The sequence below is a fragment of the Haliotis rufescens genome, unplaced genomic scaffold (genome assembly GCF_023055435.1).
Source record: "Haliotis rufescens isolate VD_foot unplaced genomic scaffold, xgHalRufe1.0.p SCAF_8, whole genome shotgun sequence".
In the NCBI taxonomy this organism is placed as follows: Eukaryota; Metazoa; Mollusca; class Gastropoda; order Lepetellida; family Haliotidae; genus Haliotis; species Haliotis rufescens.
In genome coordinates, this window is record NW_025964372.1 from 5,980,389 (window position 1) to 5,996,013 (window position 15,625).

At 42.9% G+C, this 15,625-nt stretch overlaps 1 protein-coding gene across 1 annotated transcript; it reads left to right on the plus strand.

The window, feature by feature from the left end:
* Positions 1-5,197: 5,197 nt before the first annotated feature.
* Positions 5,198-15,158, plus strand: LOC125371717 (alpha-N-acetylgalactosaminidase-like). The gene is made up of 7 exons (XM_048389109.1): positions 5,198-5,421; positions 8,906-9,080; positions 10,165-10,339; positions 11,169-11,254; positions 12,210-12,374; positions 13,078-13,275; positions 13,804-15,158. The coding sequence occupies exons 1-7, from the start codon at positions 5,267-5,269 to the stop codon at positions 14,059-14,061; spliced, it is 1,212 nt and encodes a 403-aa protein (XP_048245066.1). The 5' UTR covers positions 5,198-5,266; the 3' UTR covers positions 14,062-15,158.
* Positions 15,159-15,625: the final 467 nt, after the last annotated feature.

Genomic DNA, 15,625 nt, shown 5'->3' on the forward strand with positions numbered 1-15,625 from the left:
TAGTTCTCATGTTTTAACTACAATGTGAGGCTTTTGTTAATTTATCAGGGACAGTGTGAGGCTGTGATAATGTAGCGGGGATTGTGTAAGTCTGCGATAATTTAGCGGGAATTGTGTGAGCCTGTGTTAATTTAGTGGGGATTGTGTCATGCAATGATAATGTAGCGGGGATTGTGTGATGCTGTGATAATGTAGCAGGGATTGTGTGAGGCTGTGATAAAGTAGCAGGGATTGTGTGAGGCTGTGATAATGTAGCGGGGATTGTGTCATGCAATGATAATGTAGTGGGGATTGTGTGAGGCTGTGATATTGTAGCAGGAATTGTGTGAGGCTGTGATAATGTAGCGGGGATTGTGTCATGCAATGATAATGTAGCGGGGATTGTGTGAGGCTATGATAACGTAGCGGGAATTGTGTGAGGCTGTGATAATGTAGCAGGGACAGTGTGAGCCTGTGATAATGTAGCAGGGATTGTGTGAGGCTGTGATAATGTAGCAGGGATTGTGTGAGGCTGTGATAATGTAGCGGGGATTGTGTGAGGCTGTGATAATGTAGCAGGGATTGTGTGAGGCTGTTATAGTGTAGCGGGGATTGTGTGAGGCTGTAATAATGTAGCAGGGATTGTGTGAGGCTGAGATAATGTAGCGGGGATTGTGTGAGGCTGTGATAATGTAGCAGGGATTGTGTGAGGCTGTGATAATGTAGCGGGGATTGTGTGAGGCTGTGATAATGTAGCAGGGATTGTGTGAGGCTGTGATAATGTAGCAGGGATTGTGTGAGGCTGTGATAATTTATCAGGGACAGTGTGAGGCTGTGATAATGTAACAGGGATTGTGTGAGGCTGTGATAATGTAGCGGGGATTGTGTGAGGCTGTGATAATGCAGCGGGGATTGTGTGGGGCTCAGATAATGTAGCAGGGGCAGTGTGTGGCTGTGATAATGTAGCAGGGATTGTGTGAGGCTGTAATAATGTAGCAGGGATTGTGTGGGGTTGTGATAATGTAGCAGGGATTGTGTGGGGTTGTGATAATGTAGAGGTGATTGTGTGGGGCTGTGATAATGTAGCGGGGATTGTGTGATGCTGTGATAATGCTGCAGGGATTGTGTGAGGCCGTGATAATGTAGCAGAGATTGTGTGTGGCTGTGATAATGTAGCAGGGATTGTGTGAGGCTGTAATAATGTAGCAGGGATTGTGTGAGGCTGTGATAATGTAGCAGGGATTGTGTGAGGCTGTAATAATGTAGCAGGGATTGTGTGTGGCTGTGATAATGTAGCAGGGATTGTGTGAGGCTGTGATAATGTAGCGGGGATTGTGTGCGGCTGTGATAATGTAGCAGGGATTGTGTGAGGCTGTGATAATGTAGCAGGGATTGTGTGTGGCTGTGTTAATGTAGCGGGGACTGTGTGGGGTTGTAATAATGTAGCAGGGACTGTGTGAGGCTGTGATAATGTAGCAGGGATTGTGTGTGGCTGTGTTAATGTAGCGGGGACAGTGTGTGGCTGTGATAATGAAGCAGGGATTGTGTGAGGCTGTGATAATGTAGCAGGGATTGTGTGTGGCTGTGATAATGTAGCGGGGATTGTGTGGGGCTGTGATAATGTAGCGGGGACAGTGTGCGACTTGCGACCTACCTCGATGCTGCAACCATAAACATTCTCCGTCTGAATATTGTATGTGTCAAGGATTGTTTTTTGTAGTGTAAACAAATAAATCAAACATTTAAACAGATAGTTCTCATGTTTTAACTACAATGTGAGGCTTTTGTTAATTTATCAGGGACAGTGTGAGGCTGTGATAATGTAGCGGGGATTGTGTAAGTCTGCGATAATGTAGCAGGGATTGTGTGAGGCTGTGATAATGTAGCAGGGATTGTGTGAGGCTGTGATAATGTAGCGGGGATTGTGTGAGGCTGTGATAATGTAGCAGGGATTGTGTGAGGCTGTTATAGTGTAGCGGGGATTGTGTGAGGCTGTAATAATGTAGCAGGGATTGTGTGAGGCTGAGATAATGTAGCGGGGATTGTGTGAGGCTGTGATAATGTAGCAGGGATTGTGTGAGGCTGTGATAATGTAGCGGGGATTGTGTGAGGCTGTGATAATGTAGCAGGGATTGTGTGAGGCTGTGATAATGTAGCAGGGATTGTGTGAGGCTGTGATAATTTATCAGGGACAGTGTGAGGCTGTGATAATGTAACAGGGATTGTGTGAGGCTGTGATAATGTAGCGGGGATTGTGTGAGGCTGTGATAATGCAGCGGGGATTGTGTGGGGCTCAGATAATGTAGCAGGGGCAGTGTGTGGCTGTGATAATGTAGCAGGGATTGTGTGAGGCTGTAATAATGTAGCAGGGATTGTGTGGGGTTGTGATAATGTAGCAGGGATTGTGTGGGGTTGTGATAATGTAGCGGTGATTGTGTGGGGCTGTGATAATGTAGCGGGGATTGTGTGATGCTGTGATAATGCTGCAGGGATTGTGTGAGGCCGTGATAATGTAGCAGAGATTGTGTGTGGCTGTGATAATGTAGCAGGGATTGTGTGAGGCTGTAATAATGTAGCAGGGATTGTGTGAGGCTGTGATAATGTAGCAGGGATTGTGTGAGGCTGTAATAATGTAGCAGGGATTGTGTGTGGCTGTGATAATGTAGCAGGGATTGTGTGAGGCTGTGATAATGTAGCGGGGATTGTGTGCGGCTGTGATAATGTAGCAGGGATTGTGTGAGGCTGTGATAATGTAGCAGGGATTGTGTGTGGCTGTGTTAATGTAGCGGGGACTGTGTGGGGTTGTAATAATGTAGCAGGGACTGTGTGAGGCTGTGATAATGTAGCAGGGATTGTGTGTGGCTGTGTTAATGTAGCGGGGACAGTGTGTGGCTGTGATAATGAAGCAGGGATTGTGTGAGGCTGTGATAATGTAGCAGGGATTGTGTGTGGCTGTGATAATGTAGCGGGGATTGTGTGGGGCTGTGATAATGTAGCGGGGACAGTGTGTGGCTGTGATAATGTAGCGGGGATTGTGTGGGGCTGTGATAATGAAGCAGGGATTGTGTGAGGCTGTGATAATGTAGCGGGGACAGTGTGTGGCTGTGATAATGTAGCGGGGATTGTGTGGGGCTGTGATAATGTAGCGGGGACAGTGTGTGGCTGTGATAATGTAGCAGGGATTGTGTGGGGCTGTGATAATGTAGCAGGGATTGTGTGAGGCTGTGATAATGTAGCAGGGATTGTGTGAGGCTGTGATAATGTAGCAGGGATTGTGTGAGGCTGTGATAAAGTAGCAGGGATTGTGTGAGGCTGTGATAATGTAGCGGGGATTGTGTCATGCAATGATAATGTAGTGGGGATTGTGTGAGGCTGTGATATTGTAGCGGGGATTGTGTGGGGCTGTGATCATGTAGCAGGGATTGTGTGAGGCTGTGATAATGTAGCAGGGATTGTGTGAGGCTGTGATAATGTAGCGGGGATTGTGTGGGGCTGTGATAATGTAGCAGGGATTGTGTGAGGCTGTGATAATGTAGCGGGGATTGTTTGAGGCTGTGATAATGTAGCAGGGATTGTGTGGGGCTGTGATAATGTAGCAGGAATTGTGTGAGGCTGTGATAATGTAGCGGGGATTGAGCGAGGCTATGATAACGTAGCGGGGATTGTGTAAGGCTGTGATAATGTAGCAGGGATTGTGTGAGGCTGTGATAATGTAGCGGGGATTGTGTGGGGCTGTGATCATGTAGCAGGGATTGTGTGAGGCTGTGATAATGTAGCAGGGATTGTGTGAGGCTGTGATAAAGTAGCAGGGATTGTGTGAGGCTGTGATAATGTAGCGGGGATTGTGTGAGGCTGTGATAATGTAACAGGGATTGTGTGAGGCTGTGATAATGCAGCGGGGATTTAGTGGGGCTCAGATAATGTAGCAGGGGCAGTGTGTGGCTGTGATAATGTAGCAGGGAATGTGTGTGGCTGTAATAATGTAGCAGGGATTGTGTGGGGTTGTGATAATGTAGCAGGGATTGTGTGGGGTTGTGATAATGTAGCGGTGATTGTGTGGGGCGGTGATAATGTAGCGGGGATTGTGTGATGCTGTGATAATGCTGCAGGGATTGTGTGAGGCCGTGATAATGTAGCGGGGATTGTGTGTGGCTGTGATAATGTAGCAGGGATTGTGTGGGGCTGTGATAATTTATCAGGGACAGTGTGAGGCTGTGATAATGTAGCAGGGATTGTGTGGGGCTGTAATAATGTAGCGGGGATTCTGTGAGGCTGTGATAATGTAGCGGGATTGTGTGAGGCTGTGATAATGTAGCGGGGATTGTGTGAGGCTGTGATAATGTAGCGGGGATTGTGTGAGGCTGTGATAATGTAGCGGGGATTGTGTGATGCTGTGATAATATAGCCAGGATTGTGTGATGCTGTGATAATGTAGCGGGGATTGTGTGGGGCTGTGATCATGTAGCAGGGATTGTGTGAGGCTGTGATAATGTAGCGGGGATTGTGTGATGCTGTGATAATGTAGCCAGGATTGTGTGAGGCTGTGATAATGTAGCAGGGATTGTGTGAGGCTGTGATAATGTAGCGGGGATTGTGTGAGGCTGTGATAATGTAGCGGGGATTGTTTGAGGCTGTGATAATGTAGCGGGGATTGTGTGAGGCTGTGATAATGTAGCAGGGATTGTGTGAGGCTGTGATAATGTAGCGGGGATTGTGTGAGGCTGTGATAATGTAGCAGGGATTGTGTGAGGATGTGATAATGTAGCGGGGATTGTGTGAGGCTGTGATAATGTAGCAGGGATTGTGTGAGGCTGTGATCATGTAGCAATAAGAGTGTGTGACAATGGCAATGTTACAGTGACACTGTCAGACTATGGCAATGTTACAGTGACACTGTCAGACTATGGCAATGTAACAGTGACACTTTCTGACTATGGCAATGTTACCGTGACACTGTCAGACTATGGCAATGTTACAGTCAGACTATGGCAATGTTACAGTGACACTGTCAGACTATGGCAATGTTACAGTGACACTTTCAGACTATGGCAATGTTACAGTGACAGTGAGGCTATGACCATGCTGCAAGGACGAAGTGAGTGAAAAGTGATATCAGCAGGCCACTCTTGTAAAAACAACGGTTAAAATGCAGGTTCAGGTACATATAGGTATTATCATGTAGGTATGTCTCCTGACGTTACCTGCATGGCCAAGGTTAAGGAGATAACGCAGTGCAGTTGTCAGCAGAACATGCACCAGCATCATTCTGACTACAAACCGTATCAAGATGACAGGTCTTGGTCTGCTTGTGTTGCTTGCTGTCCTTGGGGTGTCCCGGGCTTTGAACAATGGCCTCGCCCTGACCCCGCCCATGGGCTTCCTGAACTGGGAGAGGTTCCGGTGTAACACGGACTGCGTCAATGACCCGGCTAACTGTATCAGGTATGTCTGTTTTAACATCAAAACTGATGTACATGTCCAATACTATGCCTTATGTTGACTTATATCATATGTTCACGGTAAACAATTAACTTGCCTTTGCATGTGTTTCTGCCCAGTGCCACCGGTGGGGCGTGATACGCTCACCTGGTATCACCACTATTTAATAGTGATTCATAAACACATGCTCATGATTAAATCGTAATAGTAGAAGGGATTCTGATTTTAGTAGAGATTTCTTATGACTATGAAAATGGTTTTGTTGCTTTTATTAGAAACTCTGCCAGGGAAAACATGAAAACGTAGTGTGGTTTATTTTGGGAGGATACCTCTTCATCTGAATTTTCCCATCTAGTTTGTAACGGATGCCTAAATTTCATCATATCCAATGGATGAAATTAGACAGAGTTTCTTTCAACGAAAATATTACATGTCCATTAAATATGAAAAGTTTTTTCCTCAGAAAGAAAGCAACAATTGATTTTGCAAGGTGTTTGCAAGGGCACTTGTGTTTTGGTGTTCCTCACTCTGATATTGTACAGTAAATATTTGTTCGACATCTTTGAGGTATTGGGGCTCAGTAAGTTGCAGAGAGTCGCAACTTGCACTGATAAGTTACCTTCAAAATAGTTTTTGGTTAGGCATAAATTTGTTGTACCTTCAAAGGGGGGCGATTGCTATTTAAACCATTAAATCTTCCCGACTTAGGGGCGATTGATTGTGTAATGTTCAGGGGTATAAATGGAAAAGAGTAGCTCAACAGACAGGTACCTGTCTACCTAGATGTATCAGGATTGATTCCGACCGTGGCTTAAAGATGGATGTGATTGATAGTGGTATCACCATAGTATTACGCCTACCTCTCGTATCGATAGGTGGAGAGATAGAAACTTAAATCACAATACGATATATATCGCCATATCTATTTGCGCCGCTTTTGCGTGACATTATCCACGTTTCCATGTGGCGGAGGTATGAGTCTGTACAAAAAGCCGTGCTATCAACTTGCACAATAGGTCGTATTAACATCAAGTACAATAGGTCGTGTCAACATCCAGTACAATAGGTCGTATTAACATCCAGTAATAGGCCGTATTAACATCCAGCACAATAGGTCGTGTTAACATCCAGTACAAAAGGCCGTATTAACATCCAGTACAATAGGTCGTGTTAACATCCAGCACAATAGGTCGTGTTAACATCCAGTACAAAAGGCCGTATTAACATCCAGTACAATAGGTCGTGTTAACATCCAGTCCAATAGGTGGTATTAACATCCAGTACAATAGGTCGTGTTAACATCCAGCACAATATGTCGTGTTAACATCCAGTACAATATGTCGTGTTAACATCCAGTACAATATGTCGTGTAAACATCAAGTACGATATGTCGTGTTAACATCCAGTACAATATGTCGTGTTAACATCCAGTACAAAAGGTCGTGTTAACATCCAGTACAATAGGTCGTGTTAACATCCAGTACAATAGGTCGTGTTAACATCGAGTACAATAGGCCGTGTTAACATCCAGTACAATAGGTCCTATTAACATCAAATACAATAGGTCGTGTTATCATCCCGTACAATAGGTCGTGTTAACATCCAGTACAATAAAGGTCGTGTTAACATCCAGTACAACGTGTCGTGTGAACGTCCAGTACAATAGGTCGTGTTAACATCCAGTACAATAGGCCGTGTTAACATCCTGTACAATATGTCGTGTTAACATCCAGTACAATATGTCGTGTTAACATCCAGTACAATATGTCGTGTTAACATCCAGTACAATATGTCGTGTTAACATGCAGTACAATAGATCGTGTTAACATCCTGTACAATATGTCGTGTTTACATCCTGTACAATAGGTCGTGTTAACATCCTGTACAATAGGTCGTGTTAACATCGAGGACAATAGGTCGTATTAACATCAAGTACAACAGGTCGTGTTATCATCCCGTACAATAGGTCGTGTTAACATCGAGTACAATAGGTCGTATTAACATCAAGTACAACAGGTCGTGTTATCATCCCGTACAATAGGTCGTGTTAACATCCAGTACAATAGGTCGTATTAACATCAAGTACAACAGGTCGTGTTATCATCCCGTACAATATGTTGTGTTATCATCCCGTACAATACATCGTGTTAACATCCAGTACAAAAGGTCGTGTTAACATCTAGTACAATATATCGTTTTAACATCCAGTACAACAGGTCGCGCTATCAACCAGTAGAATAGGTTTTGGGGATGAAGGACCACATCGGCATCAAGCCACAACAATAAATCAACAACTACACAATGAACGCAGTACCTCCTCGGGAACCATACCCCCAACACTGTGACATATGTCTCTCCTTTCAGGAAGACACAATCTCAAGTCTAAAATAGTCATTTGAAAGGCACAATGTATACTACTCTGTCCTGGAATGACAAATTAACTATAGGAATATCAAAAACATTGGGTGGTCCTTATTTTTTTGTAGTATACTTTTGAGAAATTTCATGAAAATTAATATAAATTCAACAAATAATAAAAGTAGCACGTAAAAGTTCTAGTGGTCTCCTGAATACAATCCATGACACTTTCGACAAATAACACTTGAGGATATGTGTCTTGCACCTTCCCGGTTATCTTCACTGATCTGCCCCACAACTGACAGATAGCTTGCATGATAGCTGGTTTAGTAAGGAGGTCGTCATTGAATATCAAGGTCTGAACGTAGCCTGTGTTACCTTTGAACCCATAACAAACCAGCAGGTCCAAGGACGGGTGATCGCCACACTGTCAACTCCTCTGGCCTTGATCGTTTTCGACCTGACACAGAAAGAGTGAGTGAGTGAATATGGTTTTACGCCGCTTTTAGCAATATTCCAGCAATAACGCGGCGGGGGACAGCAGAAATGGGCTTCACACATTGTACCCATGTCGGGAATCGAACCCTGGTTTCGGCGTGAAAGCGAACGCTTTAACCATTAGGCTACCCGACCGCCCCGACACAGAAAGAAATCAAACTATTTGAAAAAAAAAAATAATAATAAAAAAATTAAAAAGACATATAATAAGAAAACCTGTTATTAAAGAAGACCAATCTTCTCACATACGCGAATGATACACGCACACGCACACAAAACGCACACACACACACCTCTATCCACCTCGTACATTGATTTTTAGTATTCTGCACATAATCTATTTTGAGGAAGTGGGTTTTGAGACGATGGTTTGTAATCACATTGACTTAAACTGATTGAATGAAAGCCAAAGGTCAGTGTTCTACCGCATGAACTGATCTTTAACCTCGTGGGGCATTGGGAGTTAGGGTAACTTGTAATCTTCGTGGGTAGATATGGGTCAGGGCGTCGTGATGGTTGCATGAAGGGGGTAGGTTTAGCTCTTACACCAAGGCCCGTTATTACTGTGATGCTGAAGTAGATCGAACAATTCTTTTCAAATAATTATTTACTGTAACATATTAAATTCTAGCGAGAGGTTGTTCATGACGATGGCAGATGTTATTGCGGAGGAGGGCTACCGCGACGTCGGCTACGAATACATCGGCATCGACGACTGCTGGCCCTCCAAGTCCAGGGACGCTGATGGCAACCTCGTGGCAGATCCAGAGAGGTTCCCCAGTGGAATTCTAGGTCTCTCTCGATATGTAAGGGTTTACATGAAGTCCGAGGTCTGACATTTGTATCAAGTAGTAGTCATTGCTGTTTCGAATTCTCAGATTATGATACTGGTTCCTGGCACTGCTCTTGGGTTCCACCAAAATGGTAAACGTCTACATGCTAAATATAAAACTTTATGCAGACTTCCCCCATTAAAGCCCACTCGCTGTGATGAAGCCGCATCATAAGTCCAAATGTGAAACAATCAGATATCCTGAATCGTCATTCAGGGTATAAGTCGTGATCCATATTTTACTGACAAATGTCGCTGTAAGTGATGACACGGCTTGTGGGTTTCGTACAAACTGTACGCAAACAATGACTGGAACTTCCATGCCTTTTCTACTCCTGAATGTATTTTCTTTATATCACACCAGTTAGTGAGCGAATCGTATTTTAGTAATATTACTGGCAGCCTAATATTGGAGGAAAACCCGAAGTGATGCAAGTCGTTTGACGTTCACCAATATGGTGAAACCCACGAGCACACCTGGAAATATAATCAATCAAATCTGAGATTCGAACCCACGATCATAGATTTCTAAAGTGACGCAATTCTCGACGGCAAACTCCGGCGCCTTCGACGACTGGGCCAACAGTGTCCTCAAAATGATAGGACGTATGATCCATGGTCACAATGAAGATTTTCCAATATCTGTACATGTAAGAGAAATCACCTCAATGAACTCAGAATGCCATGTAGAAAGTGGTCAAATGTAACAAATGTTATTTTGGGAATAACGCGTTCTGAGTAAAGTACAGATTCTCTTACTTTTTGTTGTTGACTCAACCCAAAAGAGTACGAGAATCTGTGTTACCCACATATGTCATTTGTTACAATGACTTCAATGTTTCCCTAATCGAACAAGTGAACAATCGATGAACAAATCAAGTTCTAAAAGAAAAATGAAGTATTGGGGTACCATATTACTGATTGTTACACGTATGACACCCTTTGTATCACAGATTCCAACACTTCAATACCGCTCTGTTTCCTCACCCTTCATCAAACGAAGTGATGTGTGGCAGTGTAGTGGTAATTATATCAGATCTTTGACTTACTCTTCACAGGTCCATTCCCTTGGGCTAAAACTGGGTATCTATGAAGACGTTGGTACCAAGACCTGCGCAGGGTACCCTGGGAGTCAGGACTACACTAAGCAAGACGCCGAGACATTTGCAAAATGGGAACTAGATTTACTCAAGTTTGATGGCTGTAACACAGACACAAACCGCTCGGCAATACGTAAGATAGCAGAAAAGGATTTTGAATTAACTTTGAATAATGCATTCAACAACATCATGAAATCTTGTATTGTAAAATTATAACACTGGAGATGGCGTTTACGTGATGTGTTGTGTTTGAAAACATCCAGAATCTTTTTACTAAACTGCGGGGCAAATTAAAGTGTACACTTAAAAATGAATTTTACCAAACTGAAAACAGTCGCCGAATCACTACAAATTTTAGGTTCAAAACTAAACTATGCAACCGGTATCAAATACATCACCATCAAATAAGCATTTCTTGTTTGTTTCGTTTTTAGCCAACACCAAACATTGGTGTATACTTTCTTTTGCCCGGCAGCTTACTTAGCATAAGAGTGAGTGAGTTTGGTTTTACGCCGCTTTTAGCAATATTCCAGCAATATCACGGCGGGGGACACCAGAAATGGGCTTCACACATTTTACCCATGTCCGGAATCGAACGCTGTGACGATCGAACGCTTTAACCACTAGGCTACCCGACCGCCCCTCAATCAGCATAAGACCTGCATAACACCGAAAACCAGGATTTATCATCAAGGGGTGTTTTCTGTTTTCAGTAGATACATTTAGGAGACATCGTTTGATCAGTGACTGGGCCACGTTCCGAAAAGCGATCGTAGCGCTAAGGTGATCGTAACTCCCATACTTTAACATTAGCTTACGACAGTCGTAGCGCTAAGGTGATCGTAACTCCCATACTTTAACATTAGCTTACGACAGTCGTAGCGCAACGTTCGCTTTGTGGAATGGGGCCCAGGTAGTATTAAATCTCTTTTAGTCTTTTTTCATGACATTGTATGTTGTAGATTTCCCCTTAATGAGTCAAAGTCTGAACGCGACTGGCAGACCTATCCTCTTCACGTGCGAATGGTGGAGTGGAGATCAGACCCAGGTATAGATATATATCTGCACATTCTTCCATATTGTTGGAAAATACTGCTTTCTGGTTGGTAAATCAAATCAGACAAAAAACCTCTGATTTTAATGGCTTAAAGACAAATTATCCCAATGATGTCTGACAAGACAGTTTGACAGAAAACTCGACCTTGACTAAGAGAGTATATTACTAATGTAGTGGACAACAGTGAGCCTGAGTCTCTGACTGTGTAAGTCTAAATCCAAGATTCCATAGGTACGGATTCTTGTGCGGCAGGAGTACGCGGAATACGGTAAACAAACATTCATCATACGATTCCATTCGTCCGGACGCGGCTGCGCTTTCTCATTCGGGTGCCGCAAAGCGGATCAAGCGCCCCACCCGCCTACGAACCGCACGGGGAAAGAGCCGCAAACAGAGATGTATATCCCACCTAAAAACGTGGCGCTAGATAAGCGAACATGCCAAGAGAAAAAGTGTTCCGATACCGCTGTGGAAAAACTAACCAAAAAGTCTATGAGAAGAGTGAGTGAGTTTTGGTTTTACGCCGTTTTTAGCAATATTCCAGCAATATCACGGCGGGGGACACCAGTATGGGCTTCACACATTGTACCCATGTCAGGAATCGAGCCCGGGTTTTCGGCGTGACGAGCGAACGATTAAACCACTAGGCTACCCGACCGCCCCTCTATCAGAAGATACATAATTCACGGCAAAGTATTAACAACATCATTGGAAATGTGAGTACAGACAACATGTCACACACATTTATTCAACGGCATAAGTATTGCTTTGTTTATGTTTGACAAAGTTGTGTTTGATAAAATGTATAGCAAACCGTAATATCGATTCGCACAAAACGCATTCTGCATCCGCATGCCGTATTCCGCGAAAGCATATTGCGCAAGAATCAGATCCTATGGAATCCTAGTTTTACTCGTCCAACGCCTATAGTACTGCGTTTTTCCAGCACTCCCACTACACCCGCAACAGCGAGTACTGCAACAGCTGGAGGACCTTCAACGACATACAGGACAGCTGGCCCTCCGTCCTCGGCGTGATCCAACACTATGCCGAAAATGCCGGGGATTTCATCTCAGTATCCGGTCCAGGGTCCATCAACGATCCAGATGAGGTAATGGGGGAGAACATACAAAAGGATTGGTTTCTCTCCTCTTCCTCTTCCCTTTTGTCTCTTTAACATATTTCTTTTTATGGCAAGTTTTTTTCTGTTTTTAGGTTTCAAAGTTTTGTTTTGAAAGAACATTTTTGGATAAGGGTCGTTTAGGGCCCACTTGGAAAGTTAAATTTAGCAGTTGCAAGAAAACGTTTAAATAATGGATATGTCTCAACATTCGAACATGTCTGAAATTAGCCTCTTCTTTTGAAGTCTTACTCTTGCGGACTGACATGTTCAAATAAATGTACATAGAGTGAAAAGGTTGATTTTCCGAACGTCAAGAGAAAATCTAAGTACACATGTGAGCAAGTCCTTGACCAGAGATGAATTTTTCACCATGAGTATATCCTAAGAAAATCAGCTTGGGCAATGATTGCTTCGTGTTCAATATCAACAGAACGTTTCCTGACAACCTCCAAGTTGCATTTTTGACCTAGTTTATGCATTTGAAATTGTCCCAACAACTTTTGAATATTGAATATTCTATTGTTGCTTTGCATCGACAGAAGTGTTATGGTATATTCCCTAGGGGGGGGGGGGGGGGGGGGGGGGGGGGGATATTACCACTTCCTCCTAAACTCGCACATAGTGTAACAAATAGTCACTGAGGCTTGTTTTCGATAGTTAATGTTGTCTCATGTGAATATCCCTGTCACAGCTGATGATCGGGGACTTCAGTCTGAGTTATGACCAGGAGAAGGTTCAGTTCGGGATGTGGGCGATGTTTGCCGCCCCACTCTACATATCCGCTGATCTGAGAACCATGAGACCACAGGCCAAGTCCATTCTACAGAACAAGGGCGTCATTGCCATCAACCAGGACCCACTCGTAAAGGGAGCTAATATGATAAAGGAGGTGAGATGTTTGGAAAATGAACCAACGGAACACGTCTGTTTCCATGTAAATAAAAAACATATTCACTCCTACACTTATGATAAATTCACTATGAGACTGGCACATTAATTTGAAATAATTGTGATTATAAAAGTGCAGGAAAGTGAAATTCCTTCTTATTTTCATATGTAAGATGTGAGAGTCACTTGTACTCTAATCGGTTATCTCCCTCACACGTTATTTACAGGTGGGCCACAATGCTGTGGCTCTATTGTTATTCAAAAAGAAACTCTATGATTAAGTTAAATATGACTGCTGTCTCTAATATTGTCTTCATAGAGAAAACACGCGATCCATTTATTGTGTGTCCCAACACGTGCCTGGATCTTCGTGTGTACATACATGTATGTACGTACATGTATGCCTGTGTCCGTGTCTGTGTCCGTGTCTGTGCCCGATCTGTGCATGTGTCTGTGCCTGTGAATTTGCATTTGTCTGTCCTCACGAATGCGCACGCGAAAGACCATGTATTTTCTCTGTTCATTGCAGATTCAAAACGTGCAAGTCTGGCTGAAACCTTTGGTCAAACCCGGAAGTTATGCAGTAGCTTTCTTCAACCCGAACTCAGCTGGAACACCAACACGCATGTCCCTGACCCTAGCGAACATCACACTGACCAATCAGAATGGCTATCATGTTATTGACGTTTTCCGTAGCGTCATTTTAGGCTTCTATAAGCCGACCGGTCAGTTCAATGTGACTGTCAACCCTACGGGAATTGTGCTGGTCCAGGCAATGCCTCTTTAATATGCATGACGTACAATTTATAAAATGTTTGGTTACATTTTAAAATTTAATACAACCTAAGAATCACATTCGGTAATCTGAAATTGTATACATAAGTCTTCACAATATGCGCCTCATTACCTGAAACTGTCGAGCTTCTGTCGCTTTCGACTATTGGCGGCAGTGTGGTTGTGTCAATAGTACATTAATGTGTTATGCGAGAATTGCAACTTGATATGTATCCAGATATTGCACGTGTACAATCATAAACATTTGCCGGCTAAATACTGACTTGCTTCGGCATATCTTTTTTATAACTGGATATAATACAATCGCATCTTTTCTACATATTTCAAGAGGAATGTGTGAACCATGTGTTTAAATGAAAATTCTTTAAGGAAAAATACTAACCTAAAAAGGTTATAAAATCTTTACAAAAGAGTGCCGATTTGTGAAAAGAAACAACCCTTTTGTAATGCAAGGTAGTCATATTGATAAACCAATAGTGTCCATTAGTCAGATAATATGTTAATAGTTGAATAGAGAATTGATAAACAAGTTGTAACAGATATATGGCAGAATAAATAGATATGAATACTAATATTGCAAGGATCATTAAACATACTTCTCTGTGTCTTGGAAGTATAAATGAAGATGAATCGATTCGCTGGCGAAATACAAAGTCAATAGACTCCATGTGCAATTGCACATATGGATTGCTTCAAAGTTAATCCAAGGTGTAATGTATATGTATGTGTTTAACAGCTGTATTCTATAAGACATCAATACATATTTTGTGTTGGTTTCGATCAAGAACTGTGTAGCACAGTCACCCTGTTAGGCTTTTTAATCGATCAGGAGTGGCAGCAAAATCCCTAACTAACAACTTTGTTGGGAATTTGTCTAAATTGTCCTAAGATGAATCAATATCACACCGTAACGATCTCCGTGTTCATGTATATGTATTGGTCCATGTATTTAAATTGATGCGCTAATTTATGTGCTTTGTCACATACAGCTAACACAGTTGGATGACTATGAGGAACCTATGTCGAACATTGGTTCTCAGTGAGTAAGTCAACATTCAAACAGTAATTAAAACTCACCATTATTTTCAATATTGACTTCTTTTTTAACATCAATTATGCTGATATATTCAGGTAAGTGCTACTTGATGCAGAACCGGGTACACTTTTGGTTGCGTATAGCCTTGAACACCCCCTTCACACACACATCCGTGTTCCTGCTGTCAGCAGTTTGTGAACCACTTTAGATGCGATAAAACCGTTTACATTACTCTCTTGCTTGAAAAAGGACTGCTTCCCAATTGTGAAAACGAGGACATCACATTATGGATTCATAGACTTTGTATTGCCGGGTACCGGAGTCCACGAATAGCAAGACCCGAGGACAAGTTGTCAGTTAGCAGGAACGCACAGTTCCAATAGTGAAGGATGTATCAGAGCGTTTTGCGAAGTATCTGTCCCACTTGCTTCCTTAAATAATCGAATTACCGACACATCTCTAGTAATTATCAATAATAATCCAAAATTGTATTCAAATATCCCATTACTCGGTGTATGCG